This window comes from Eptesicus fuscus, chromosome 23, assembly GCF_027574615.1.
Source record: "Eptesicus fuscus isolate TK198812 chromosome 23, DD_ASM_mEF_20220401, whole genome shotgun sequence".
NCBI classification, from domain to species: Eukaryota; Metazoa; Chordata; class Mammalia; order Chiroptera; family Vespertilionidae; genus Eptesicus; species Eptesicus fuscus.
The window spans coordinates 24,668,028-24,695,352 of record NC_072495.1 but is presented as its reverse complement, the minus strand read 5'-3'; the positions used below and the strand labels follow the sequence as shown (position 1 = coordinate 24,695,352).

General features: G+C 44.3%; 1 protein-coding gene across 4 annotated transcripts; it reads right to left on the bottom strand.

Moving 5' to 3' along the window:
* Window positions 1–42: 42 nt before the first annotated feature.
* On the bottom strand, window positions 43–27,293 carry EWSR1 (EWS RNA binding protein 1). Of its 4 annotated transcripts, none has more exons than XM_008142469.2 (17): window positions 27,109–27,272; window positions 22,640–22,676; window positions 22,456–22,507; window positions 21,135–21,258; window positions 16,084–16,270; window positions 12,990–13,157; window positions 11,327–11,538; window positions 10,227–10,407; window positions 7,448–7,485; window positions 6,896–6,928; window positions 6,220–6,338; window positions 3,069–3,198; window positions 2,391–2,513; window positions 1,631–1,793; window positions 1,099–1,196; window positions 586–838; window positions 43–439 (listed from the first exon to the last, which is right to left on the bottom strand). In XM_008142469.2, the coding sequence occupies exons 1-17, from the start codon at window positions 27,119–27,121 to the stop codon at window positions 400–402; spliced, it is 1,971 nt and encodes a 656-aa protein (XP_008140691.2). In that variant the 5' UTR covers window positions 27,122–27,272; the 3' UTR covers window positions 43–399. The 4 variants fall into 4 exon arrangements, with proteins under 4 accessions (XP_008140691.2, XP_008140692.2, XP_054568798.1 ...); XM_008142470.2 differs by having other exon boundaries at window positions 7,448–7,482; XM_054712823.1 differs by lacking the exons at window positions 7,448–7,485; window positions 10,227–10,407 and having other exon boundaries at window positions 27,109–27,271.
* Window positions 27,294–27,325: the final 32 nt, after the last annotated feature.

The window sequence follows — 27,325 nt, the reverse complement described above, 5'->3', positions numbered from 1 at the left end:
CAAGTAGACATGCAGCAACTGCGGAACAGAGGCCGAGAAGGATGACTGTTTATAAACATTTGGAATTTTATTTTAAAAAAAAAAATCACAACCATGAACATTGTTACAGTTAGTTAGAGGCCCTCTTGGTTCCCCACAATGATACTGAGCATGCTCACAAGGGGTTCCCATTAGTCTTAGTTAAACAACCATCTTTAAAAGGAGAGAAAAAAAAACTCGGCACACTACCATTGAACTTGTTTTAATGTTTCTTCACAAATGGTGAAAAATACTAAAGTACAGACAAGGAATAATCATAATGTTGTGGCCAACATTATAAATATGGAATTATAAATTTAAAACATTTTCTGGTTTAAAAAATAAATCTGGTAGTCAACGCAGCTTGCGGGGTCTCTGCATCTAGTAGGGCCGGTCTCTGCGTTCCTGACGGTGTTCACCTCTATGAGGGGGGAAAAAAGGGGGGGTGCAGGTTAAAACGGGGAGAGGAGAGGAAGCCCTTCCACAGACCTGGGTCCCAGGGGAGCTTCCTGCCTGCGGACAGCCGGCTGCGCCTAGGAGCCCACGGGTGGTTTCACCATCACATACTTATCCATCTTTCCAGGTCCTCCACGCCCGCCTCTTCTTCCTCCCATCTGCTCCATCAAAGGTCCAGGAGGACCCCCGGGGCCACCTCGTCTTCCTCCACCGAAGCCACCGCGGTCCATGCCCCGGCCGCCACGGAAGCCACCTCTGTCTCCACCACGGCCACCTCTGAACATGCCACCAGGACCACCGCGGTCCATGAGGCCACCTCTTCCTCCCCGCATGCCACCAGGACCACCTCTGCCACGGTCACCGCCTACGGTAAGAGAAAGGACAGATCAGTGGCGAGACAGAGCGGGTGGAAGCAAGAGCTGTGGCCATGCCTGAGGCTGCTCGGTCAGGACATCTGGGTTGGCCACCATTCAGCAGCGATGACGAGCGTCAGGGCCCAGAGAGGCCCTTACTGAACCACTGACCTGCTCTCAGCAGGGACAGCTGTAGGTTACCAAGCCCACCACGTTAACAAGAGGTTTAGAACCAAGAAGCTGAGGGGATGCTCCCCAAACCTGTACCTACCCGGGGGCGGGAAGGGTGGCGGGAGGAAGCCTTCAGGCTTCGGGGCCTTACACTGGTTGCATTCTGTTCTCCAGGCGAAATTCTGGTTTCCACACCCCCTGCATGAGATCGTACAATAGAAAGCGTCAGCCGACTGAACCAAGGAAGCTGAACAAGCAAAGACAACCTGTCAGCAGGCACACACTCCTCCACCACCAGTAAGAGGCCCTGGGTTGAACACCAGTACGAGGATCTGGCCACAGAAAGCGGCTTCAGAACCACAGCCTGAGGCAGCAACGCACCCCAGGACAGCGTGTGATCCAGGACCTCTGCTCGACCTCATACCTGTGACTCGAGAGTCCAGCGGAACTGTGACCTTTAGGAGGTTCTGAAGCAGCTGGTAAGTGACCAATTAGCCTCCCAACCCCCAATAGCAATCAGTCATCATACAAGTTCTCTGGACAGAGAACCCACTCCTCTTCAGAATGGGAACAGGGCAAGGTGTGTGGTGACGTCACTAGCAGGCTATCAGTTTGCCCAGAGCAGCACGTACGGATTGGGGCACTGCCAGTCTCCAGCTCGGTGTTGGACGTTTCCTCCTCCGGATGGGTTTCCTCGGGAACCCCGGGGCCCTCGTGGGGGAAAGCCTCCTCTGTCTCCTCCACGGCCTCCCATGCGACCCATGGGTCCCCCAGGACCTCCTGGGCCCCCCGGACCTGAAACACGAAAGAACAGTCACCCTTTATAGCACCAGGGAAGCGGCCACTGTCGTCGTGGTCCCATCTGCCCCTTGCGGACAGCCCAAGTCCTGAGCTGCACTTTGCATGTACAGCGGCCGTGTGGTTGGGAATCCAGTTAGCTCCCACAGCAGCTGTGGGAGGGCCGGTGTTTTCATGTAGATGAAGAGCCCAAAGCGGCATAAATGCAACAGCCCCAGGGCTGACACCCAGGCGGGGGGTCCAGCCTCTGGCCAACCAAGGCATATTCCTCACTTCCTTTTACTCCCATAAACTTTTTCTTTCAAGAGACGCACTGATGTGAGATACATCGATCAGCTGCCTCCCATACGTGCCCCAACTGGAATCGAACCTGAGACCTTGGAAGGACACAGGACTATGCTCCAGGTGAGCCACACCGGCCACGACACTCCCATAACGTTCACTGCCAGCATTCAGTAGTCTGACATTGATTACGTCCCTTTCTTATACTTCTAATTAGCTTGTCTACTCTAGAAACCCAGTTTCTCCAAGATAAGGGTCTTAAGAACTTTCAAACCAGCCCAGGAATAGGTCAGAGCAGGTGTGGGTGCCTACCTCCACGGAGCGGCGGCGGCATCCCCCTGCCCTCTCGGGGCGGCATGCCCCCCCGCATGCTGTTCATTGGAGGCTTCTTCCGAGCAAGGGAAACTTTCAGCTTGCTTCCTTGAAAATCTTTCCCTAGAACGAGATAGCAGAACATCAATTCCTCCCAACCTTCAACTCTTCCTTCCTTCTTGAAGGTCTAGGCTAGGCTAGACCACCCCTTTTCTCCTACCCCTCACCCTGCTGCACCAGTGGGCCCTGCCCACAATCTAAGAGCCTTATTGAAGGACCAGAAAAAAGCCTTTAGACACACTTAACACCTCGAGGAAAAGTAAGCTGGGGGTGGCACCCTGTCCAGCGCAGGGTGAGAAGTAGGACAGGAAGAACATGAAGTGCCAAGAGAGGAGGGCCAGGACCTGTCCTCTGACACCTGCGAGCTGATTTTGCCTGAAGTGAAATCTCAGCACCAATGTCAAGGCCATAGCTACATTTAAATTAAAAAGTACAGTGCGAACATGTTCTGTACCTTCTGATATCTGTGTTTAGAGAATCACTTCAGGGAAGGATGTCCTAACGGTCAGAATTGAATATATTAGCAAAAGCCTCTTCCCTGCAAGCGGACACAGGCAGCATTTGCTACCAGGCGGTCCCGGTGCACTGAGCACACCCTCGTTGACGCCAAGGCCCTACCATCAAACCAGTCCACGGCCGCCTTGGCAGTCGGCGGGTCTTCATAGGACACTGTAGCATCGCCTTTGGGCTTTCCCGTTTCCTTGTCCAAGTAGATGTGGATCATGGGCTGTCCAGTTCTCTTGTTCATCTAGGCATCAAACAGCACAGGAGACTGACCATCAAGTCCACATGACATTCAGAGAAGTCCCCGTCAAAGGCAACAATCTTGCACAGATTCATGTTCAGTAAGATGTTAATTTATCCAAGTGGTGGAGTTATGGGGGACTTATTTCCTAAATTGCTACAACAAATATATAAAATTATGTCCCCCCCCTTAGATGTCTTTTTTCCTAAGAACCAAAATAGGCTCAAAACCCCCAAGTGTGTCCGTGAGCAGCACGGACCCCACTCCTTCCCCAGCCTCTCCTCCTGGGGTCCTGGCACCCACACTCTAGGCGCCCAGCGAGAGCTGGTCCAGCACGGAGTCCGTCACATAAGAAACGACTTGCACAGTCAAAAATAACCTTCCAATCATTACGTACAGTAGACAGGGCGGTGTATTCTTAATTAAGTGCAACACAGCTGGTGTTCCCTCTGGAGCTAGAACAGACCACTAGTTTCTCAGCTGAAAACCAGATGCATTGGCTTGCGTTCAGGAGCCACATTGTTCAAGAATATGGCTTCATGTGTGTGTTTTGCATTAAATGTGAACATGACCCAAGTCCAATCTATACATTTGTTTGTATTCCTAGAGATGCTTGAAAGTCTGATTATAGGGCTTAAAAAAAGGTGCGCCTGGCTGGCGTGGCCCAGTGGTTGAGTGTTGACCTATGAACCAGGAGGTCACAGTTCGATTTCCGGTCAGGGCATCTGTCTGGGGTTGCGGGCTTGATCCCCAGTGTGGGGCATGCAGAAGGCAAGAGATCAATGATTCTCTCTCATCACTGATGTTTCTATCTCTCACTCTCCTCTCTGAAATCATTAAAAAAAAAAATAAAAATATATATATATATATGTTTATAATCTCCTTTATAAGACATAAATGGAGACATACAATGTTCATGAGAAAAAAAAGACTATTCAGTATTATAAAAATGTCACTTCTCAAACTGTCTTATAGAGTCAGTAAACACCCAATCTGGTGTTTTCAAGGAGCTTCCAAAATGTATACAGAGGAGCAAGGAGTAAATAGCAAAACATTCCTGAAGAAAAAGAGCAAAGCAGAATAAGTTGTCTTACTAGCTATCAAGATTTAGCACAACAACGTAGTAACTATCTGCTATTAACACAGGATCATACAAATTAAAAGTATACAAGACAACCAAGAAATAGACCCAGGTAGGGGTGGAACTTTCTATTCGGCATTCAGACAATACAAAGAACTGTAATATAAATTGACAATAACCCAATGAAAAATGAGAACATGACACAAACACATTTCATAGCAGATGGCGTACAGGGAAAAAGCAAATCGAAAAACTAGCAAGTTGAAAGACATGATTCCCAGTAGCGGTGAGGATGGAGAATGTGAATCAGTAATACTGTCGGGAGTCTAAGTGGTCGGCCATACCATCATCTTGTGAAGTTAAACATGTACATACCTTAAGCAATTTTATGCCTGGATACGGTTGATCCTCATCCTTCATGGATTAAATATATACAAATTTGCCTCCTCTCGAAAATAAAAATTTATAAACTCCAAAATCAATACTAGTGGCACTTTTGTGGTTATGTGTAGACAGACATGCAGAGTGGCAAAAATTTTAAGTTGCCTGACACATATGTGCACTCAGCTGAGGTCACACAAGACAACACTCTGCCCTCTCATTCCCATTCTCTCTACAGATGACCCAAGGATGGACACTGTAGGGGCGGGATAGGCAGTGCAGGGAGATCCAACTCTGAGGCCAGCTGGGAAAATGTGAATACCAACTTAAGGCAGTCACCACTACGGAACCTCCTTCTCTCTTTGTAAAATAACTACCGGATGAATCGTTTTTAGGATTATGACTTATGTGAGACATGCCTTCATTAACTCAAGTGTTTGTAGTGACCTTTAGAACCACCATGAGTAACAAGAATGACTTGTACACACACTAGAGCAGGGGTCTTTAAACTATTTAAACGGGGTCAGTTCACTGTCCCTCAGACCGTTGGAGGGCCGGACTATAGTTTAAAAAAAACTATGAATAAATTCCTATGCACACTGCACATATCTTACTTTGAAGTAAAAAAACAAACCAGCAAAAACACCCGCATGTGGCCCGCGGGCCGTAGTTTGAGGACGCCCGCACTAGAGAAACTAGTGTACCGTGCACTAGGAGCTGTGTACGAGGATGCTCACTGCAGCATGGCTTATACAGTAAAAACCCAGAATCAACCCAACTGTTTTTAAGAGAATGTACTTAATAAATAAATGAAATACAAGATTCCCAAACCTTGAGCTTCTGTTCTAGGGACCCCACCTTCCTGTCTCAAAATCCGTGTCTTAGTCTTCCCCCCTCACCACCCACCACCTCCAGTAGCTTTCTAGTCGCACCAGCTCCCTCGAGTTTGCCAGGGAAGCTCCCTCCATTATGCTGAAATACCTTCTCCACTCCAAGCTTTATGGACGGCTCCGTTCCTTTAATGCCTGCCCTTCTTGCTGTATTCTTTTCCTCTGTAACACTCATTATTTAACATACTATGTTCCATGTTAACCATGTTCCCTGCTATATGTAAACTCCAATGGCTTTTTTCTGGTTGACCCTCGCATATTTCCACAATAGTACTGCCTTATGGCCAAATTATCAAGTATGCTTAAACCATGCTTAGCATCTATTTTTTAAAAAGGTTTTTGTCCTGGCCGGTGTGGCTCAGTTGGTTGAATGTCATCCCGTGCACCAAGGGGTTGCAGGTTCGATCACAAGTACGGGGTGTGCAGGAGGCAGCCGATCGATGTTACGCTCTCAAACCAATGTTTCTCTCCCTCTCAAAATTGAATCTTTACTTTTAAAAAAATAGTTTTAATTAAAAAACGGATTTTCTGGTATGTTAAGGAGCAAATCACAATACATCCAGAAAGAAAAATCAGTCAACTTCAGAAACTACTCTTAACAGCAATTCAGCCTCTTTAGAAGGCGCGGTGGTTGAAGACCTGCCAGGTGGCATGGGTGATGCTTTAACTTACCTTAACAACGCCGCACTGCTTAAAGAAGTCTGCCAGGTCATCCAGAGTCACATTGTCATTTAAACCTTGCACATAAATGGCACTATTGTCAGAGTCTTCATCTGGATCAACAGGTGGGCCTTCCAGAAAAAAGAAGACAGAAAGGAGTTACTGTCATGTATGTATAGGGGCTTATTAACCAACCGGTCCCTACTGCCTACTAGTATTCATCACACAACTAGAACCACCAACCGTATCAATAAGAAAGCCATGAAACTTCTGGTTTGTTTTGTTGAAGGCTGCTGTGAGTAGGTGCCTTTTTTGTTAATCCTCACCCAAGGATATTTTCCCATTGATTTTAGAGAGGGGGGGAGAGACAGAAAACATCGGTGTGTGACACACACTGAATGGTTGCATCCTGCACACACACATCCTGACCAAGGCCGGGGATCAAGCCTGCAACCAAAGTAGGTGCCCTTGACTGGAACTGAACCCAGCCTTCAGTCTGTGGGCCGACGCTCTATCCATTGAGCCAAACTGGCTAGGGCGAATAGATGCTTTTGATAAAGGAAGCCCCAAACTGCCCTTGACACTAATAATATCACATTCATCTATGAGGCTGCTAAACTCGACCACACACTCACTCGTGTGCTAAATGTGTATAAAGCACAGTGTAAAAGATAAAAATTAAAATTACCTAGATCAAGATCCGGTCCTTCATCCATGGGTCCTGCCAACCAGGAAAGATCATATAAAATATTATTAGTGCGTGTCTTGCAAGCTACAAAACCTTACAAACACACATAACTATCTACTATACCACCATTTGATGGGGCTTCATTAAACTCAAAATGACCCGCACCGCTAAAATGGAGCAGTGCCCCTTTAACATTTGTGAAAGGTTTGCTAGGGTTTTTTCTTTGCTGGTTTGCTTTTAAACCATTAACCAAATACACTCTCAGTGCTTATGTGCCAAATTAGTGTTAAATTTAAGTCAAAATTTTTCCTCCAAATTTTAAAAATGTACTCCCCCATATTACAGAAGCAGTAGATCAATACTTCAAGTTACCCTTTGTTTTGTAACCATAGGTTAACCTTATTACCCCTAAGACAATGCCGGCAGTACCCATTAGTCTCTTTTGTATAGATCATTTTTAAACCGCTTATGAAACTAATAAAAAATTATAGTTTTCTAAAAACTGACTGTATTTTTTTTAAACACTATCCATGGTAATACTCAAAAACTTACCACCAGGCTTATTGAAGCCACCTCGCTCTCCAGCGCTGCTGGGGGGATAAACGAAGAAATGAAGGCCTTTCCCTTTAAAAGCCAGTACCGCTCTGAGCCTTGGGGGGGCTCGTGGGGAAGAAGGGCACTGGCTAAACATCTCCAAACAATGCATCTCTCTCATCTTGTCACTATGCCTTTCTTCAGGGCAGCTTGCTCAATTCCTTTATATACAACCTTGCTTGTCTGATTGTACACCAGTGTGGTTGGCTCCTTTCATTTCGGGGGCTGGTATTAATAGTGCAATACTTGGCAAATGAGGGGGAAAATAGATCCCAAACACCCACCCCATCAGCTGAAAAACAGAGAGAGCTTGGTGTAGAGAGGAATAGCAAGCTGGGACAACTGTTGTGATGAACCTTTCCATGTTCATAAAGGTGCACCCTCAACCTCTCCCAGGGCAGAACCAAGAGACCCCGGGCTCCCTAACAAGTCACAGCATAATGAAGGAGACAACTACACTAATGACTACAACACACACCAGAGGACGCATCCAGCCATCTTCAGCATAAAGCCACACACTGCAGGGCACTAATGAATTTACAGTCACTGTGGAAAGAAAATTTACAACCAATTCCAAGGCTAAATGGACTGGGGGTGCAACTTTACAGACATATCAGTTGAGAACAACAACAATGGCAGCATCAAGTTACTGCCTTACATACTTTAAAGGGTAAAAAACTATGAATTGGGCCTTTTTTCCTTCTTTAAATTAAATAAAGGCAGCTCCTCAGTGGGAGGCCCTGAGCTTTTTCTAACCAGTATTGCACCTTTAATACCTGAATATACAATTTCAAGCTGTTGCATGCAGCTTTGTCTCCTTTTTATTTTAAAGTACACACCATAAAATGTTCCCTCTCTTTAAACACAAAAGTTTATACTTTAATGTTACACAATTCTAGAGTATTATTATACCTCCTCTGGTTCATTACCAAACAACAAGTATGCAGTTACCAAAGTTACAGAAGGATTCCATTTATACAATGAAAACATTTTGTTAAAAATATTCTATGTATATTTTTCCTCTCCATATGGACACCGTGTCTAGTCCCACTTTTCATTATGCTGCCGGCTGAGTACTGAGTACGGGTACTTTTTAAGTATTGAAGTGTATACAAGGCTCTCACTTTGTAACCTGTAGCATATAAATGCGACAAAGCATGTTAAAAAGTTTCCACGTTTAACAGCCAATGAAAATATCAAAATACTGAGGCAATGAAAAAGGGCACGTTAACAACATTGAGTGCCTTACCTGCAGAAGACACTGAAAACCATCACCACACCACAATAAAAAAGAGGGAGGGGGTGCCCCTGTCCTGTCCCCAAAGGATCCAACTGACTGCTGCCCAGTCTGTTGAAAAACCTATGGGGAAAGCCAGGATTTTTCCTACGGCTCCAGGAGAGACTTCTCATCCAGGAAGAGCGGACCCCTCTCCTAGCAATATCTAGCAAAATTAGAATTTATTACTTCTGAAGTATTAAAATGAGTACATTTGAAATTGGTTTTGCAATTGAAATATACTAAGACTTTTAGGTGATTGAAGACGTGATGATAGTAATTTCAAGTGTCTATATCTATTTTAAAACATTCATAAAGAAGTGAAACCTTTATAATGGAATGACATTCTCCAAATCAGAGGATTGATTTTATTGTATACCAAATTATTCATAAAATTTTGCATGTTGTAAAAATGATTGTTTCTTCCAATAAAGATTTCACCAAAGACTTTTAAGTTATGCAGAATATCAGTACCTTTCAATAGTTAACAGATTTGCTAATACAAAAATTAAAGATAAAATTTTAAAATCTTAATTTTGAAGCCCACTTCTAAAAAAAAGAAATCCTATTCAATTTTTCCTTGAACCAATTGGCGTCAAATCCAATTTATACCGAATAGAACATTCTGCATAACTTTTATACTAGTTTATGTCGGGACAGAACACACACAGAACTAAGCCTTCTGGATTATGTTAACCAACATTATTCCTCACCTTCATCAAAGCACAGATACCAGGAAGGAAAGAGGAAATGGGGGGGGGAGGGGAAGGGCAGGCACAGGTAGCAGGGTTACGTTATTGATCTACACAAAGTTTTCTAAACCAGATTGTGCCATCAATCAAAATGGTCAAACCGATTTAGACTTAAGATCTCCAATAAGGAGCAATACTAGAATTAATTATATACATTACTCTGCAAAAAGCTATTGGATTTTTCTGTGTACCAGGTGCACCTCAGGCCGTAGTTCAAGGGTTATGGGACCAAGATCTTCAGCATTATGTTCAACAGTTCGGAGTACAAACACAAGTTGGGGACAAACATTGTGGAAAACAGCTGCATTCCTTCTCAGCAGTATATACACCAGGTATTTCAAGACAACCATTCAGAGACAATTAGTTATAAACCTAGATTGTTAGAAGGGTTGTGTGTGTTCCATCCCAAGTCTATTACCCATAGAGGCTTTTGACCTCTGGAAACCATGAAGGGAACTGAAAGCTCCAATTTCAAAACCATTCTTTGTTCTCCCCAACCCACCCAAGTAGACTGGCAGGGAAAAAGCAAACTGCCACTTAATATATGCCATAAAGATGACATTTCCATGTTTTAGAAGATGGTTTGGGCTCAACAGATTGTCCATGGAAATGTACAACTGAATTTCTCATGTCTTTCAGTCCCTTCTTTCCATTGAAAATCCTATGGATGAAACAAAATTAGGTAAAAGGAGAAAAGGTTTGCTCTTACCCCATTCCACCGCGTCCTCCTCCCCGCCCACCTCTGCTCATGCCTCCACGATCAAATCCCCCTCTTCCCCTGCCCCGGTTATCAGGGCCACTCATGCTCCGGTTCTCTCCTGGTCCGGAAAATCCTCCAGACTCCTGCCCATAAACACCCATGCTACTGGGGTGGTCCTGTCGGAATGAACCTGAGGAAAGAGTCACATTTGTAAGCCATGGACCAGCATTTATACCACTGCCTGCTGTACTCTCTCCTGGAATCACAGAATTCTCAACTGCAAAGCACTAACCAAGGCACCATCCTCGATAACACACCCCTAATCACAGGTTCTTTGAAGTTCAACAAAAAAGTGCTGGTTCATCAAAGCTGGAGTAACCTCCTACAGTTAGCCTAGAATAAACCATTCCCAGACAACAAAAAGCCCTCTAGCCCAAAGTCTGTAGGGTTCTGGGTTATAAGATATCTCAAAAAATAGAGCCAGGTTGCTTAGGGGTTTAGCACATGGCTAAGGGTTGGGTTCCATCAAGCAGCACTACTCATTTCATAGTCATAACACATGCCCATGAATGGAACTTAATTAAAAAACCCCACATACAACAATCTGGGAAGAGATTAAATCGTGAAGACGGTTTGAGTTTTTGATTACTTCTCTACATATAGGGAACTATCCTGTGAGGAAGAATTCTTTTTTTTGCTCTATGGATGTAAACAGAAAACAAAATCAAAACACAGATAGCGTTTACATGACTATCCAAATAGTCTTCAGTAACTACCTGCTACTGTCACTGAGTTGGGATGGGCAGGCCATAGGAATGCTGACTTCACTCACTGCATAAAATTTCCCCCGAGACCAGGGATGCCAGTGCAAATCATTTATTCTAGCCAGTTATGAAATCTCTTCTCTTTTTTTGCAAGGTATGCTAATACCAATTAAATTGAAGAAAACACTGAAGTCTTTATTGGGACATCCAAGCTATCAGCCAGGATGCTATGCCCTAAAGATGCATCCTGGAGTCAGAAAGCAAACAATGATAAAGACCATTTCCCCACGTTCAGAAACTCCAAACATAGCCACTCTTATTTGGTGTTCTCTCTTAGCAACTCACTCTGCTGCCCGTAGCTGCTGCTCTGTTGGCTATATTGACTTGGAGCCTGGCTGTAGGATCCAGTTTGGGGGGGGTAACTAGTGGGCGGCTGCTGCCCATAGCTGCTTTGTTGACCATAGCTACTCTGCTGTCCATAGCTGCTCGGCTGCCCATAGGTGTTCTGCTGAGAATAACTGCTCTGATCATAACTAGTCGGCTGTGAAGAGGAATAGCTGAAAGAAAGAAAGAAAAAACAGCTTTTTAGGAAGGACAGGCTTATTCCTTCAAGCCCCCTAAATACAAGACATTCATAGCATGTGACATAGAAACCCTTAAAAATGCATTTACTTTCTACATATCAACCGTTTGAATTTGTTTCTACCGTTCTATCCCTCCCCTGGCCTCTAAATCAATGAAAACACATTGCACTCCATGTGGGGTTGGGGGAACAAGCAGAAATAAACCCAAGAACTTATATGCTTATATGCATAGCTCATGGACATGGGCACTAAGGTGGTGAGGATGGGGTGGAGGATGGGGTGGGTAGGAGCTGGGAGGCAAGGGGAGAAAATGTGAGGTATCTGTAATACTATCAACAATAAAAATATATTTAAAAAACACATATTTCAAATGGCTATATATAGTTTCGAACTTTCAGACATGCCAATCATCTATGAAATCTGGGCATTAATAAAGAAAAAATGGATAAAGAAACTTCAGAATCAAGGCACTGTATAAAAGATGAATGTTACACTGATATTCATCTTTTTGATATGGCAGGGAATCGAACCAAAGATACATTCTTAAACAGAAATAAAGCTTTAAAGAACTGGTATTAAACTCCATATGAACCATGATAATGAAAAATAATTTTTTAAGTACAATTAAACTAAGCCTCTATCACCATCTCTCCCCCCGCAGCTGTATGGACTCAACAGCTCTCTGCACCGAGTGCACCTATTCAACTCCCCAGATTAACGGCCCCAGCGTAGCAGGTGCAGTGGGCTCCGTGGGAGAACTGCTGGGAGACCTGCCCACTGCTACCCCAAGCTGTGCAGACTCTCACCCAGTCAGCTGTACGGCTCCTAACCCTGTTTATGCCTGCCGCACTTAATGTGTAAACCAATGAAGTGAGTGCAAAGGGGGGTTATTTCTTCCAGCAAAACTAAGTTAACACTTTAGCGCATAATTCAGGCAAGTTTGAAAACTTGCTTCAATTTAAATGTGAGTGGAACTACTTGCAGTTCTTCCTACACTTTAAAGAAACTAAACCTGGATGGTGTAGATGCTGGTGTGGTTAACCTAAGACAAAGAATGCAGAACAAATAAACTGTAATAAAAAACAAAAAGCCTCAGATCAACCATTAAAAGACCAGTGCATGAATGGACTTCTGCATTGATAAATACAAAATGCTTAAGGTGAAGTTTCTTTTTTTAAAATACAATGCTCTGCACTTTGCTTGCTTTCATATATTTGTTTCTCAGCTATCTGAATTAACTGAGAGAGCAAATTTAAAGAACCTAGAATGGTAAGAATCTTATTTGTACTTAGAAGAGTTACTGGCTGCCAGGCACTGCTATGGGAACCCAGGACTGAGATTTTCAAGTTAACAATATGTGCTCAGGCTTATCATTGGGAATCAGGTAACAGATCACCTGAGGAAGCAGAAGCAAAGAGACTGACCTGGTAGGAGGATAGGATGGTGGTGCCGTGACTGGCTGCATGGGGTAGCTCCCAGGTACCTGGGGATAACTGTAGTTACTCTGTCCATATCCCAGGCTGGGCTGGTTGTAGCCCCCCGTGCTGGATTGAGGTTGACTGGTCTCAGCGGGTTTGTTACCATCCTGTGGTCTAAAAGAAGAAATAAAAAAGTGAGACTTTTCACCCTCAACCATAAAAGTCTTGGGTAAGAACTCTACAAATCTCTGTGCAATATGCAACATTAGGACTGAATTTGGAAATAAATCCAATTTTAAAGCGAACTACATCAAACCCAGTGTCGGTCCAATTGTATTTGCTGGAGAACCCTAAGGAAGGGGATGAATTGATCACATCCATGGAAGAGACATCATCGCGCTTGTTTTTTATCCTCACCTGAGGATATCCCCCCACCCCAATTGATTTCAGAGAGAGTGGGAGAGAGAGGGACAGAGAGAAACACCGAGAAACACACTGACTGGTTGCCTTCTACACGCGCCCTGACCAGGGCTTGGGCCGGGGAGAAGCTTGCAACCAAAATATGGACCCTTGACCAGAATCGAACCCTGGACCCTTTGGTCTGCAGGCCGACACTCTAGCCACTGAGCCAAACCGTTTAGGGCCATAGCGCTTCTTTTGTTCCAAGTTAACAGCTATAAAAAAGGTAGTTACGCAGAAACCGGTTTGGCTCAGTGGATAGAGCGTCGGTCTGCGGACTGGGGGGTCCCAGGTTCGATTCCGGTCAAGGGCATGTACATTGGTTGCAGGCACATCCCCGGTGGGGGGTGTGGTGTGCAGGAGGCAGCTGGTCGATGTTTCTCTCTCATCGATGTTTCTAGCTCTCTAACCCTCTCCCTTCCTCTCTGTATATTTTTAAAAAATTAAAAAAAAAAAATAGGTAGAATATTTTGTGTTGCCAATTTAAGTGATCTGAGGGGGGAGGTAATTTGTTAGTAAAGAAAATGCTATTTCTCAAAAAGGACTGTTGAAAGCAAACAAGAAAACTTTAATAATAATTCAAGTTTTAGGTTAGAGTAACATTTACATAAGTTCATGGCATTTATAGATCTGTACTGTGTATTTATGTTTCTCATTTATTAAGAATAGACTTGAAAAAACATTTAACTTGATGACCATAGCTTGCCTCAAAATTTCTATAATGGAAATACCATAGTAGGTATATACCCCCCAGCCCCTCCTGCTCTGACGACCTGGGAAATGTCCTTGTTAAGTGAAGAAATCAATCCCAATCCCAAGGAAAAGAACCACAGTGGTGTCTATTACCTCTTTGCTCCAACATTCTGCATCAGGGCTGTAGCAAAGTAAGCTTGATCTACCTTAAGCAAAACCCCAAGAATCAGTAGGCAGACCAGAGAGGCTGGGGAAGCACTGATTTCTCCTAAGAGCTGAAATAGGTCACAAACCCCCTTTTTTCCAGTGGAAAGGGGAAAAGCTGTCACTGATCATAAGACAGGCAGCTGTTTTAAAACGGTAAGAATTGAAAATAAGAAAAAAAGGAACCGCCGAAACGGGTCTGGCTCAGTGGATGGAGCGTCGGCCTGTGGACTCAGGGGTCCCAGGTTCGATTCTGGTCAGGGGCATGTGCCTTGGTTGCGGGCACATCCCCAGTGGGGGGTGTGCAGGAGGCAGCTGATCGATGTTTCTCTCCCATTGATGTTTCTCTCTCTCTCTCTCTTCCTCTCTGTAAAAAATCGGTAAAATACATTAAAAAAGAAAAAAAGGAACCAAAAAGGATGATTTAGAAAAAACCATTTAATATATAAAACCCTCCAGCTATGGCGTGATATCCTGTTATTCCCTTAAAACACACACACACACACACACACACACACACACACACACACACACAAAAACAACTTTCAAATCAGAAGCCAATGCTCTGTCAAGACTGTATGCAGAAACCGCCTAAGAGCACTGCCTAAAGCAAATACCTAAAATCTTCTGTTAAGTAATAATTAATAATGTTTACCTGCTAACCAGTCATGGAGTATGAACCTTGCCCCAATATTCACCCCACAGCAGGGTACCCAGTTAAGAATTTATACTCGCCTGTTATATTTGGATTACCAAGCCACTACATAATACAGAGAAATCATGTCAACTCCTTAAGTTGACTTCCAGCTATGGACATATCCTTTACTGACAACTGAGTCACATGGCTGTTTCTTAAGTGATATGAGGCTCCCCCTCCCCCCAACCTATCTACCATGTTTTACCCAAAGAGAAAGCTGTTACTCATTTACGGGGCCATAAAACCAAAGGTAAAAGCATCATTAGTTGTTCTGCGTTGAGGTAAACCACACATTCAATTTTCTCCCGGTTTAAAGAAAGTTAATACAATAGCCGCCTCCTACCCCAATAGGCCTCCCTTCTGAAACTATGTTGACCACCCTTATTTTGGCCCCTGGATGGTACCATTTCTCTACAAAATGGAGAAGAATGTGTAGTGTGTTCTAGTGCGTTACTTTAATGACTAAGAATATAGCCAACAGCTGAGTGCCCTGACCAGGGAGTAGCTCAGATGGTTGGAGCAGCGTCCCGATACGCCAATGTTGCAGGTTTGATCACTAGTCAGGGCACACACAAAAAGCAACCAATGAACGCATAAACAAGTGGAAGAACGAATCGATGTTTTCTCTCTCCCCCTCTGAACATCAGTAAATAAAAACAAACAGCCCTAGCCAGTTTTTCTCAGTGGTTAGAGCTCCAGTCCTTGGACTGAAGGGTCCCGGGTTCAATTCTGGTCAAGGGCATGTGCTTTGATTGCAGGCTCGATTCCCAGCCCGGTCGGGGTGCATGCAGGAGGCAACAGTCGATGTGTGTGTCTCCCCTGCCCCAGTCCCTTTTCCACTCTCTCTAAAAATTAACAGGAAAAAGAATATCCTCGGTGAGGATTGACAAACACCAAAACCAACAACAAAACCACACCTAAGTGTACGTGAGAGCAACTATTAAAAAGAAACCAAATCACGGATTCTGAGTGTGTGTAGTTGCTCTCTCTCCTGAACAGCTGAGGCCAGTGCACTATGGAGTTAGGAGAATGTGAATGTGTTCTTACCTTGCAGGTGCAGTGGTTGCCGGCTGTTGCCCATAGGCTGGGTAAGCAGGCTGAGTGCCATACGCAGACTGAGCTGCATAGGAGGCCTGGGTGGTAGTGACCGTAGCAGTGGTGGTATCGTAAGCACCAGTGCCATACCCCTGGACAGGCTGGCTGTAGGCCTGGGGGGCAGCTGGAGTAGTATAACCTGGAACAAACGAGAGTCGCGTCAGAGTTCTGGCTCCTCAGAGATCTAGCTACCTAACCACTCATCATCAGAACCATCTGTGAACCACCTACGTGCAGCCACCCCGTATTTATCTCCATTAAATATTTCCCCTTCAGTAAGAGCAGCAGCAACAAACCAATATTTAAAACCTAAATTCTCTGAATTTAAGTACCCCCAAAACCTCTCAAACAGAAATAAAATGTCCCAGAAAGGGAAGTAAAAAGCAATGACATAGCATCTTAAAATAGCTACGAATAAGGATCCAGGTACTAGTTATAACATTAAAACCCACAATTTGAAATTACTTGTTTTCAGTCCCAAGCACTCCATCATGAGCAGTTCATGTTTAATTTAAGGAAACTGGAAATTCTAGAGAATGTGCTTAATTTTTAGTGGAAGATGTTAACGAGTAAACACTTCTAAGAACTGCTAATTTTGTTTCACATAACAAGTAACTAAAAAAATGCTTGTTACCATGTTGAGATTGAAACAGCACATGGTCTAGTCCTTATTTACCTACCACCAGCAAAAGGTGTTGTTCCTGCTCACCTATAGGAGGCAGGCCCGAGAGCCCCTTCCTACTTCCCCACAAGTGTCACAAAGACCTGCTCTCTCACTCCGTCTAGCTCCTGTCTTCGCTGGACCAGGCAGGATCCATGCGCCCTTTCACCTGGAACTTGGGCTGGAAGTCTGACACCGCCCCTCCCGGCCCCCAAATCTGCAGCTCCCTTCACTGTGAGAGGAGTTACAACCTTTCCTGGGGCTGGGCTCACCTCCCTCCTATTCCTCCTCCTGGTCAGTAAGCACAAGTGAGCCATACAATAAAAAGTTACATCCAGCTCTAGCTGGTTTGGCTCAATGGATAGAGCGTCGGCCTGCGGACTGAAGGGTCCCGGGTTCAATTCCAGTCAAGGGCACATGCCCAGGTTGCAGGCTTGATCCCCAGTTGGGGGTGTGGCAGGAGGCAGCCAATGGTTCTTTCTCATCACTGATGTTTCTCTCTCTCTCTCCCATCCTCTCTGAAATAAAGTATATTTTAATAAGTTACTTCTAGTCATCAGCATTTATACCCATCAAAGAAAAATCCAAATCTCACTAAAGAAAAAAAAGTTTCAGTGTTAACAAGTCATGAATCAAGACTGGTGATTTTAGTTAAGATTTAGGACCTTAAACTTCACAGGGTACAATAACTTTATTCTACACCCCAAACATTTCTTTTTGGTAAATTCTAAAATTAGTTATACACAAAGATAGTAATTTTGTTCTCAAAGAAAACAGGAAGCCTCAAACAGTGTAAGTTTTTTGAGTTGGAATGTTGTTCATCTGAACGTTTATTAACAGTTTTGTGCAGAGTCCTAATGTCAATCATATAGAGCACTCATTTATTTAAATTTAACTGGACTCTAATTCCACCTACACTATTAATCCTACACAGATTTCCCCCCTACACGACAGGCCATCTAGAAGATTTACAAGAAAAATTAAAAAAAAAAAAAAAAAAAAAAAAACGAAACTGATCAGGGAAATAACTCATGTCATAAAACTATGCAGCAACAGAGCTTTGTAGGGCTAAGATTATAGTAATAGACACTGAGTTAATGAATAATCTTTTAATTAATCTGTAGTACCAACACAAGCAGCCAAGCAAAATGAGCAAAAATAAAGCAAAATAATTTAAAAAAAGAAAAAAAAAAGACCACCAACAAAAAAGACAACACATGCACTGACATCTTTAAGGAAAAAGGTATTAAAAAAGATCACACAGCCCTAACCGGTCTGGCTCAGTGGATAGAGCGTCGGTCTGCGGACTGATGGGTCTCAGGTTCGATTCCGGTCAAGGGCATGTACCTTGGTTGCGGGCACATCCCCAGTAGGGGGTGTGCAGGAGGCAGCTGATCCGTTTCTCTCTCATCGATGTTTCTAACTCTCTATCCCTTTCCTTTCCTCTCTGTAAAAAAAATCAATAAAGTATATATATTTTTTAAAAAGTTAAGAGCATTGACCTGCGGATTGAAGGGTCCCAGGCTCAATCCCCAGTAGGGGGTGTGCAGGAGGCAGCCAATCAAGGATTCTCTCTCATCATTGATGTTTCTTTCTCTCCCTTCCTCTCTGAAATCAGTAAAAATATATTTTTAAAAAATCACACAAATCTAAAATTTTCGTTTCGCTTGAACAGTAAAAATTAAAAGTTAAAGATTTCTATTCCAATTAATGAATTGAGATTTCTATAGCTTCCCTTCTCATGAAATAATTTTAAAAAGTCTAGAAGAGAAAAATGTCTTTTTATATATTCCTTCCAATAATTATCCAATTACTTTTACACGTAAAGCAGTATGAGGTTAAGGAGGAAAGTGGTTAAGTGTGCTTGAACCCACTTACTATCTCTTTCAGGAACCTACTTAGTTTGGTTCAGCTTCAGTTTGCTCATCAGGTTTAAATTTTGTTCCTCCATGACAAAGGTTCATGGGAGGGTTAAGGGAGGTATGACAGTCCTCCATAAACTATAAAGTCTATATAAACATTTCTTATATCTATTTGTTAAAAATATATTTTTATTGATTTCAGAGAGGAAAGGAGAGGGAGAGAGAGAAACATAAATGATGAGAAGCACTGGTAGGCTGCCTCCTGCACACCCCACACTGGGGATGGAGCCTGCAACCTGGGCATGTGCCCTGACAGGAATCCAACTCCGACCCCCTGGTTCATAGGTCTATACTCAACCACACCGATAGGGCTCCTTATATTTTTAAGTGCAATCTCTTGCTCATCAAAGATACCGGTTTCTGTGAAAGACCACTACATTTCCTATAAATGATTTTATCATGTTCCTATAAAATGATCCAGGGACTCCAAAAGCTAGATCTAAGCAGTTATTATTTCTTTTTAATTTATACTTGTTTGGCTGAAACTTCCAGTCATAAAATAAGCAAGTCATGGTGATATACAGCTGTACTGTATACAGTCGTCTCTCAGTATCTGTGGGGCATTGGTTTCAGATCCCTGTGATCTGAGGATGCTTAAGTCCCTTATATAAAATGGAGTAGAACAGTGGTCGGCAAACTGTGGCTCGAGAGCCACCTGCAGCTCTTTGGCCCCTTGAGTGTGGCTCTTCCACAAAATACCACGTACCCTAATTAAGTTAATAACAATGTACCTACCTATATAGTTTAAGTTTAAAAAATTTGGCTCTCAAAAGAAATTTCAATCATTGTACTGTTGATATTTGGCTCTGTTGACTAATGAGTTTGCCGACCACTGGAGTAGAACAATGCATAAATGTATTAAAAAGTTGCTAAAAGCATATACCTTAAAAGTTCTCATCATAAGAAAAAAATTATAACCAAGCCCTGATGGATGAACTAGACTTACTGTGATCATTTCACAACACAGTATATAAAAGTATAAAATCATTATGCGGCACACTCGTAACTGTTGTATGTAAATTATAACTCAATAAAAAATGTTAGTTTGTATACATGAAGTTCATGTCACAATTTTAAAATTCTGTTAAAAATCCAACAGAAAGTTTAAACATTCCCCAACTTATTCAAGATACGTATTAGATGAGGGAGTACTTTCCATCAAATCCAGGCCACTGTCACTCAGTAAGATAAATTACAAACAGGTCTCTCCCCACTAAAGACTCTATATATAACTTAAGAGAACTGCAGATGGTTTGACAAAAGGTTTTTACATCTGTAAGACTTTTGAAGTAAGTATTCTTTAATAATAATAGTAGCAATAATAAAGATGGGAGTAGGTGGGGAGAAGGTAGGGAATCATAAAACATTTACACAGTACTGAACATAACATAAAAGTACTGTCAAATTTTCATATACTCCACTCTCAACCCCAGTATTAGGATACAGTTTATTCTATTCTAATTCTTAGAATAGTTTTTAGCTCCCTGGAATGCTATTTTATATATATATATTTATATATATATATATCTATATATATATTAAGACATAATATGAATTAAAGTAATTCATCATCACTTAAATAGAAAATAAAATGTGTCTGGACTGGAAACCGACAGACAGACAAACATAACTGACATGCAGGGTGGCAGCCTTCACCTCTAAATAAATCTAATCATGCACCTGTCCTTCAGGGAACATGGGGAAATCAGCTGGGGAATAGTCATCTGAAGTACCTTTGGAAAGGTGAACTATTATTAAGGCTTGACACAGAAAAATGTAAAATAAAACAAAAGCAGAACTTTCCCCAAAATCACATAAAGAAAAAGACATGGATCTGCGAATGGCACCTGAAGCAGTTTTCCATTAGCACCTTGCTGTGTATGATGTTAGAAAGTTTGAGGGTTAAACTAATGAAAACACCTAGAGGGTTAACATTACAGGGTTAAACAAGATGGAAAGCATTTCCCATGCAAGAATGAGCAGGATAGTCAAACCTGTACTGGTCCCTTCTACTGTGGAAAGCACAAAACAAAAAGTAGAGGGTACACTATCAGATGAAGTAAACATGTGAAAACCAGTCTGATATTTTTAGCAGGTCAGTTTAAGAAGGCTCATTCTTACCCAAAATTAGCATTAGCACAATCTTTTATATATTTGCCCTTTTGCTGTGAGATTATTTAATATACTGTATAAAATAGCTAAAGGGAAAATTCTTTTCTCCCTTGGAATTTATTCCACCCACATTCTATTAGCGGTCCCTCAAGGAGAATATAAGGGAAAAGGAGAAAAAAAAGAGTTCCTCCTAAGAATGCCAGATGCCAAGATATGGACCAGAATATACATCAAAGAGCACAAGTAACAAGCTTCTTAGCAAACACCCTAGTTGATGGGACCCAAAGTATCTCCAAGGCAGGCTTTACCTGTGGGAGGCTGTCCATAAGAAGTTGCATAGGCTGTCTGCCCATAGGTAGCAGTGGTCTGAGCCTGGGTATAGCTGACATCAGTGGGCTGTCCATAGGTTCCATAACTTTGCTGCCCATATGCCTGCTCAAAGGAAATGGATGGAAAACCTTCAGATATATAAACCTTATATTTTTAGGGAGAAAAAAACCCACAAAAAACACACCACAGCCGATTTACTTCTAAGTTTTTCAATTTAGAAGTTGAAAATATTGTTTTCAAATAAGATTAATCACATTACTGTGAGTTTCCCCCAATCTGATGAACTCATATTTTTGTAAATTTAACTACAAAAAAGTTCCTGAGATAATTAAGCAAAATCACAGTTAACTGTACAGGAGATTAACAAGGTACTCTCAAGGGATGAGTAATAAGGGAACAGGTGTACAATTGCCAGCACTAAGCATACCAGTTTTAGCAACTGGAAACAAATATTAGGAAGACACAATGAACAAAGAGGAAGGAAAGTAAAAATGGGGTCCAAATCTACAATTTTGAAAACCAGATTTTCAGTAGGACAAAGATTTCACCTCCAAGAAAATGAACTAGAACACTGCATGTCTCCTTAGGGTTAGCATATCAACAGCACTGTCTTTTGAACTTGGACATCAGTAATACAGAAAACTGGCAAGGAATGAGGTGTTCTTTCAGGTATTAGCATGATCATATTCTAGATCTGAATGACCAGTTACGTAGGATCTGCCAGACACATCACATCATTCTGCCTGTTCTAGAATATTTCTATGGCAGTTATTAGTACCCATTTTTAAGCCACAGACCATTTCAGAATTTGAGGTGATCTTGAGAACACTTGGAGGCTAATTTCTAGAATCTGCTGGCCTAGGGTTTTAAACAGACTCATTTACTGAAGAACCCTTAACCTCTTACAGGTAGCGATAAGAGCTGACCCCTCCACTTACTGTCCGACCACTGGTAAATGCCTTAATATCTATGCACTGCATTTTTTCATTTGCCAGATGTCATATCTCCTTCCTCAATAGAACTGAATACATAGGACCAAGCATGGAGCAGGGTACCTAACTTGAGAAATGATACTAGAAAAATATGGAGAGCTAGCAACTCCCAGTTTGGGGATGGTTTCATATATAATGGCATTCCCACTGTGAAAGTTTAAAATGCCTGGTTATTTTTATTACAAGCACATTACACTTTCCTACTACCTAATTTTTTAAAAAGAACTGTGCTGGCTATTGTTTGAATGATTGATAGAAACATTTTACTTGGGGATGCAGCTACATATATATCTATCTTAAAGATTACCTGTGTGGTCTGTGCATATCCTTGAGTGGGCTGGGCGGTGTAAGCGCTGTAGCTGTAAGAGAAATTAAGTGCAAAAACTGAATATAGAACATTCAGATTCCATTACTAAACCCTCCACAACTACAGCAGGCTCTGTTCCATTAATCAATCACACACAAAATACTGTTGAAAAAGACTGACTTACCCCTGCTGGGCTGCAGCTTGGCTGTAGGTACTGTAATCTGGAGGAGACAAGGCGAGAAAATAGTGTGAAGTCAGGAAAGGCAAGAAGTAGGGGGGAAAGGGAGCAGGAATTCTGAACTCTTTTAACTGTTTAGAGAGAAGCTATGGGCCAGCAGAGGTCCAAATGATTACCTCTTATTTCTTTCTAAATATGCTATTGATTTTTTTTTTTTTTTTGAGAGAGAAAGGGAGAGGGACAGAGATAGAAAAATCGATTGGCTGCCTCCTGCACAGCCCTATTGAGGATGAGCCTGCCCTGATGGGAACTCAAACTCGTAACCTGTTGGTTCTCAGGTCGAGGCTCAACCACTGAGCCATACCGGTGGGCCGAGTATCTCTCATTTCTTAATACCAACCCCCAAAATAAGTCTAAGCCAGTTTAACGCAAAGTCTGAATACAGTGCCAACACATGAGGTCAAGACCAGCTGATTTGGCAGAGATACTTTGCAGTTCCCATGACCACAACCCCCCTTAACCACAGGCTGTCATTTCAAATACATGATCATCATCCTAAGACTAACAGAGAAGACGAACCAACAGGACCAGAAGTTTTATCTTCATATAAAAAAGGAGGCAATTGACATCACAATGCTCAACACCAGGTTGATTACATTAGTAGATAGATACATCTCCTCAAAAACTAGTCTTTCTGTTGCTCCCTCACTTAGCAAATTAGACTAACTTTAACTGCATTATCTAGCAGAACTGGTAGAAAACAGAACAGTCATCTCAATTCAGTGTTTTATTTGCACTCGGATGTCGAGTGTGACTCGACACGGTTAGCATTAGAATAAAGGAATCGAGAAAAAAGCAAGCGAGTGCAAAGGGTTGAAGGGTTTGCTTTTGACTGTATCAGAGCTACATCTGTACAATAACTCAAAAGCTAGGACATTATAAATCCCACCGAAGTTAAGGTAGTATCCTGGTAACTGGCAGAGAAAGCATTTAATCTTTTGGGGAAGAACTTGGTTTTAGGTAAAGTCATCTTTTTTAAAAAAGCCACAATTTTTCTGCCCCCCCCCCCCTTTTCCCTAAGTAAAACTTCCTGTAATTTTCCTTTTCATATGACATATAGAAAAAGGGACTAAAAATTCTGGTCTAGTAAGGTCTACAAATAGTGAAAACAAAGAGAAAATGAAATGATTAAGAAGTTTTCACAGAAGTACTGAATTAAACATATGTATGTATTTTAAAGTAATTATTTTAAATCTTCACCTGAGGACATGGAGAGAGGGGGTGGGGTGGGGGGAGAGGGAGGGAGATCTCCTGCAAGATTGGGGCCGGGAATGAATCTGCAACCCACGTGTGTGCCCTTGACCAGCATTGAACCCGAGACCCTTCAGTGCACAGGCCAACGCTCTAATCATTATACCACACCACCCAGGGCTAAAGTAATTATTATCTTTTAAAAAATTTAAATATCCTTTTATTGATTTCAGAGAGGAAGGGAGAGAGAGGGGGGGACATCAGTGATTTGAGGGAATCATTGATTGGCTGCCTCTTGATGCCTCACACTGGGGATTGAGCCCCCAACCTGGAACGTGCCTGACTGGAATCGAATCTGGGACCCTTCAGTCTTTAGGCCCACGTTCTATCCACTGAGCCAAACCTGCTAGGGCTAAAGTAATTATTTTTTAAAATTCTGCCCAATTCTTTGCTCTCCACAAGAAATACGTATCTTATTCTATGTTACAAGACAGTACTGACATTAGAACTAAACCAAAGGTCCTTTCTAATCCATTCAGAAAATAGCCCCTCTATGAAAGCAAACAGTTTTTGACATTGCAGCTCTTCACTGAGGGGTTTCTACCTCTACTCCAAAGTCCACCTGGCCTGAGAACATTTTGATGACTCCATCTCATTTAAGTCAGCTCATCTTTCTACTTCCACACTTTGCCTACTTTCTTTCCTCCTTCGCCCTCAACTCAGAACCCCAATCAACGTTATCAAATTAACTGCCCAAAGGTGATGCATTGTTTTGCTCAAGAGAAACCAACCTGAAGGCAGCTGCAGGAGAAACCGTAAGGCATTTTCAATAGCACTACAAGCTGTGCTCAATGTGGCAAATAAAAAGTAAATGCAAATCACTCCCCTGTGGTCTCCACAAAACAAACACACCAAGGAAGCACACAAAAATTGACTATTTCAACCTCCATTCTGTTGAGGTTTCTTCTGGAGAAATGATACCAAATCGCTGACATCTAAGTCCCATGTTTGCAAGAGGACTTTCCTACAAGAACGGTTATGTAAAACATAAACTGGCAAAGCTGATATGAAACAGCCAATGTCCTCCGATCAGTGCGAAACCAGACGCTTTAGCCCCACGTTGGTAGCATAAGGGAGGCAGCAAATTTGTTTTCCGAGAACTTGTCTACCTGCAGCACACAAACATGACACGGCCTCAAAAACGCTAGTCACACACGGGTCAGAGTATTTAGCAATCAGTTATGTTTTGTGTTTAACTCCCAAATACGCAGCTGATTTCACTAAAAATGGACGGGTTGCGGAGAGGGGGCTGTGATCCAAGCGGGCCTAGAGTGTGAGCAATGTTCTCATTTCTTGGTCTGACTGGCAGTTCATTGGGAGTTTGCACTGTAGTCTTCGTTAAAATGGGCATGTACTGTACTTTAAGTACTCTTCTAATATATAATACGAATGAGGACCAAAAAAAACCAAACTAACATTACATTACCCAAGGCAGTGGCTTTTAGATATTTGATTGCGCCCACTACCCAAACCGTAGAGACTTGGGGCTTCAGACTACACCCCGAGTTATCAGGATGGGGGCAACTCTGTGGAGTCAAAATGCTTTGCTTAGAGGTCAGAAGGGCTCAAAAAGCTCTGCAAAGGCCTAACTCCTTTGTCTTGCAGGGAAGTAAGCCAAAGTTCACCCCCCTTATCCCCACAGAGACTCCCCAGCCGGGCCCACTCCTGTGTCCACACACACGCGGCGCCACGGGAATTCTAACGGAGCACACGGTGGGCAGCGGGAAACAAGCGGAACAGAAGCAGGCACAACACTGGCCTATCTAGCCACACAATCTCTCCTAGGGGCACCCTGTACCCTGGCACCCACGGCTGGCATTCACCTGCTCGGCTACTGAGCAATGTCCTTAAGTTGCTGGATTCTGGACTCTCTTAAATTACCACTCGGAGCGTTTCCCCCCCACCCCCACCCCCTCTCTCTCTCTCGACTTCCTTCTCCCGCGGCCTTTCAAGCCTGGCGTGAGGCCGCCTAAGCATAGCCCCATGCCCCTGCCAACCACCTCCGGGGAGCGCAGGAACTGGCTGCCAACTGCGGGTCACGTTCAGGCTGCACCCCTAAACCACGCCTGGCACCAGGGGCCACTCGAGACGCCACAGGCGAGCCCCTATCCCTGAGCTTGCTGTCCCAGACCGCTCCTTCCCCCCCCCTCCCCCCCTCCCCGTATCCACCCTCCACAGGAACAAGCCTGTCGGCTTCATTTAGGCAAATAAACGCGTGAGACGGCGGCTAGCCCGAGCGGAATTCACGGGCCTTTTGTCTCTCCAGGTCAGGGAGGCCAGACCTGCCCTTCGGTGGAGCCCGCGATCCGGGCTGGTCTCCTCGGACCCCGGCTCCCCCTCGGCGTTTGCGGAAAAATTGCCCCGGGAAGCTCCTGAATTGCTTTCTGGGGCAGGAAGGAGGCGGGATTCATAGTAAAAACCCGAAGAAGCCCGTGGGAACAGCGGAATTTTTTTTTGGGGGGGGGTGGGCTTTGAAAGGGGGGAGCTCAACCCGGATAAAAAGCCCAGTCGTCGGGCAAGAAGTTGGGCTCGGAGCTGGGACTCGCCGGCCGGGCCTTCAGGAGGACGGGGCCCGCGCTCCTAGGCTCCTAGGCCGGCGCCCCTCGGCTCCCAAGCCCGCCGGCCCTTTTTGTTTATTGGCTCCCCGCCTCGGGCTTCGAGGTGAGGCAGGATCGCCCTCGGGTTCGCGCCGCCCCCTCTGGAAGGGGTGGCGGTGAGAGTGAGGGACGGCATGCTCGCGGCTTTTTCGAGCCGCCGTCGGGCCACCCCCACCTCCAGTCTCGGGGTGCCGGGCTCTAGGCCCGGGCCGACCCCGCCGCCGCCACCACCACGCGGGGCCCCAGAGGCCGCAGGCCCCGCCCACGTGGCGGGCGGCCCGGAGCGCGGGGCCCGACCGGCACACAATGGAGGCCACCGGAGGCCCCGCGCGCCCCCGCCGCCGCGAGCCCCCCGCGCGGCGGGGGCGCTGGAAGATTCCAGAACCGGCCTGCCCGGTGGGGGAGGGGAGGGTAAAAGCGGGCTCTTCAGCTCGCCGGACCGTGGCGGGGACCTCACCCCCTCCTCAGAACCCCACTCGGTCGTCCCGACCACCCCCCAGAGACGAGCAGCCCCCGGCTTGGGCGCCCTGGCCGTCGCCGGCGCGGCCGCGTTTCCCCCACACTCACCCGTGGACGCCATTTTCTCTCCTTCCTCCTCGTTCTCTCAACGTCCGTCTCCCTCTCCCTGGCCCCCTAGGCGCCGCACTGCGCAGGCGCGAAGCCCGCAACCTCGGGCGCTACCATCGGGCCAGGCCACGGGGGTGGGGGGAGAAGGGCTGAACCATCGCTCCCTCGTCCTCCCGCCCGCCGCTCCCGCCCCAATCCTCTCTAAAGGGCGCCGGCT

Coding starts and splice junctions, on each gene's coding strand:
- EWSR1 (XM_008142469.2), bottom strand. Junction 22,508..22,639: donor CAAGCTGCAGCCCAGCAGGG/GTAAGTCAGTCT, acceptor TTTCTCTTACAG/CTACAGCGCTTACACCGCCC. Junction 21,259..22,455: donor GATATGCACAGACCACACAG/GTAATCTTTAAG, acceptor TCCTTTGAGCAG/GCATATGGGCAGCAAAGTTA.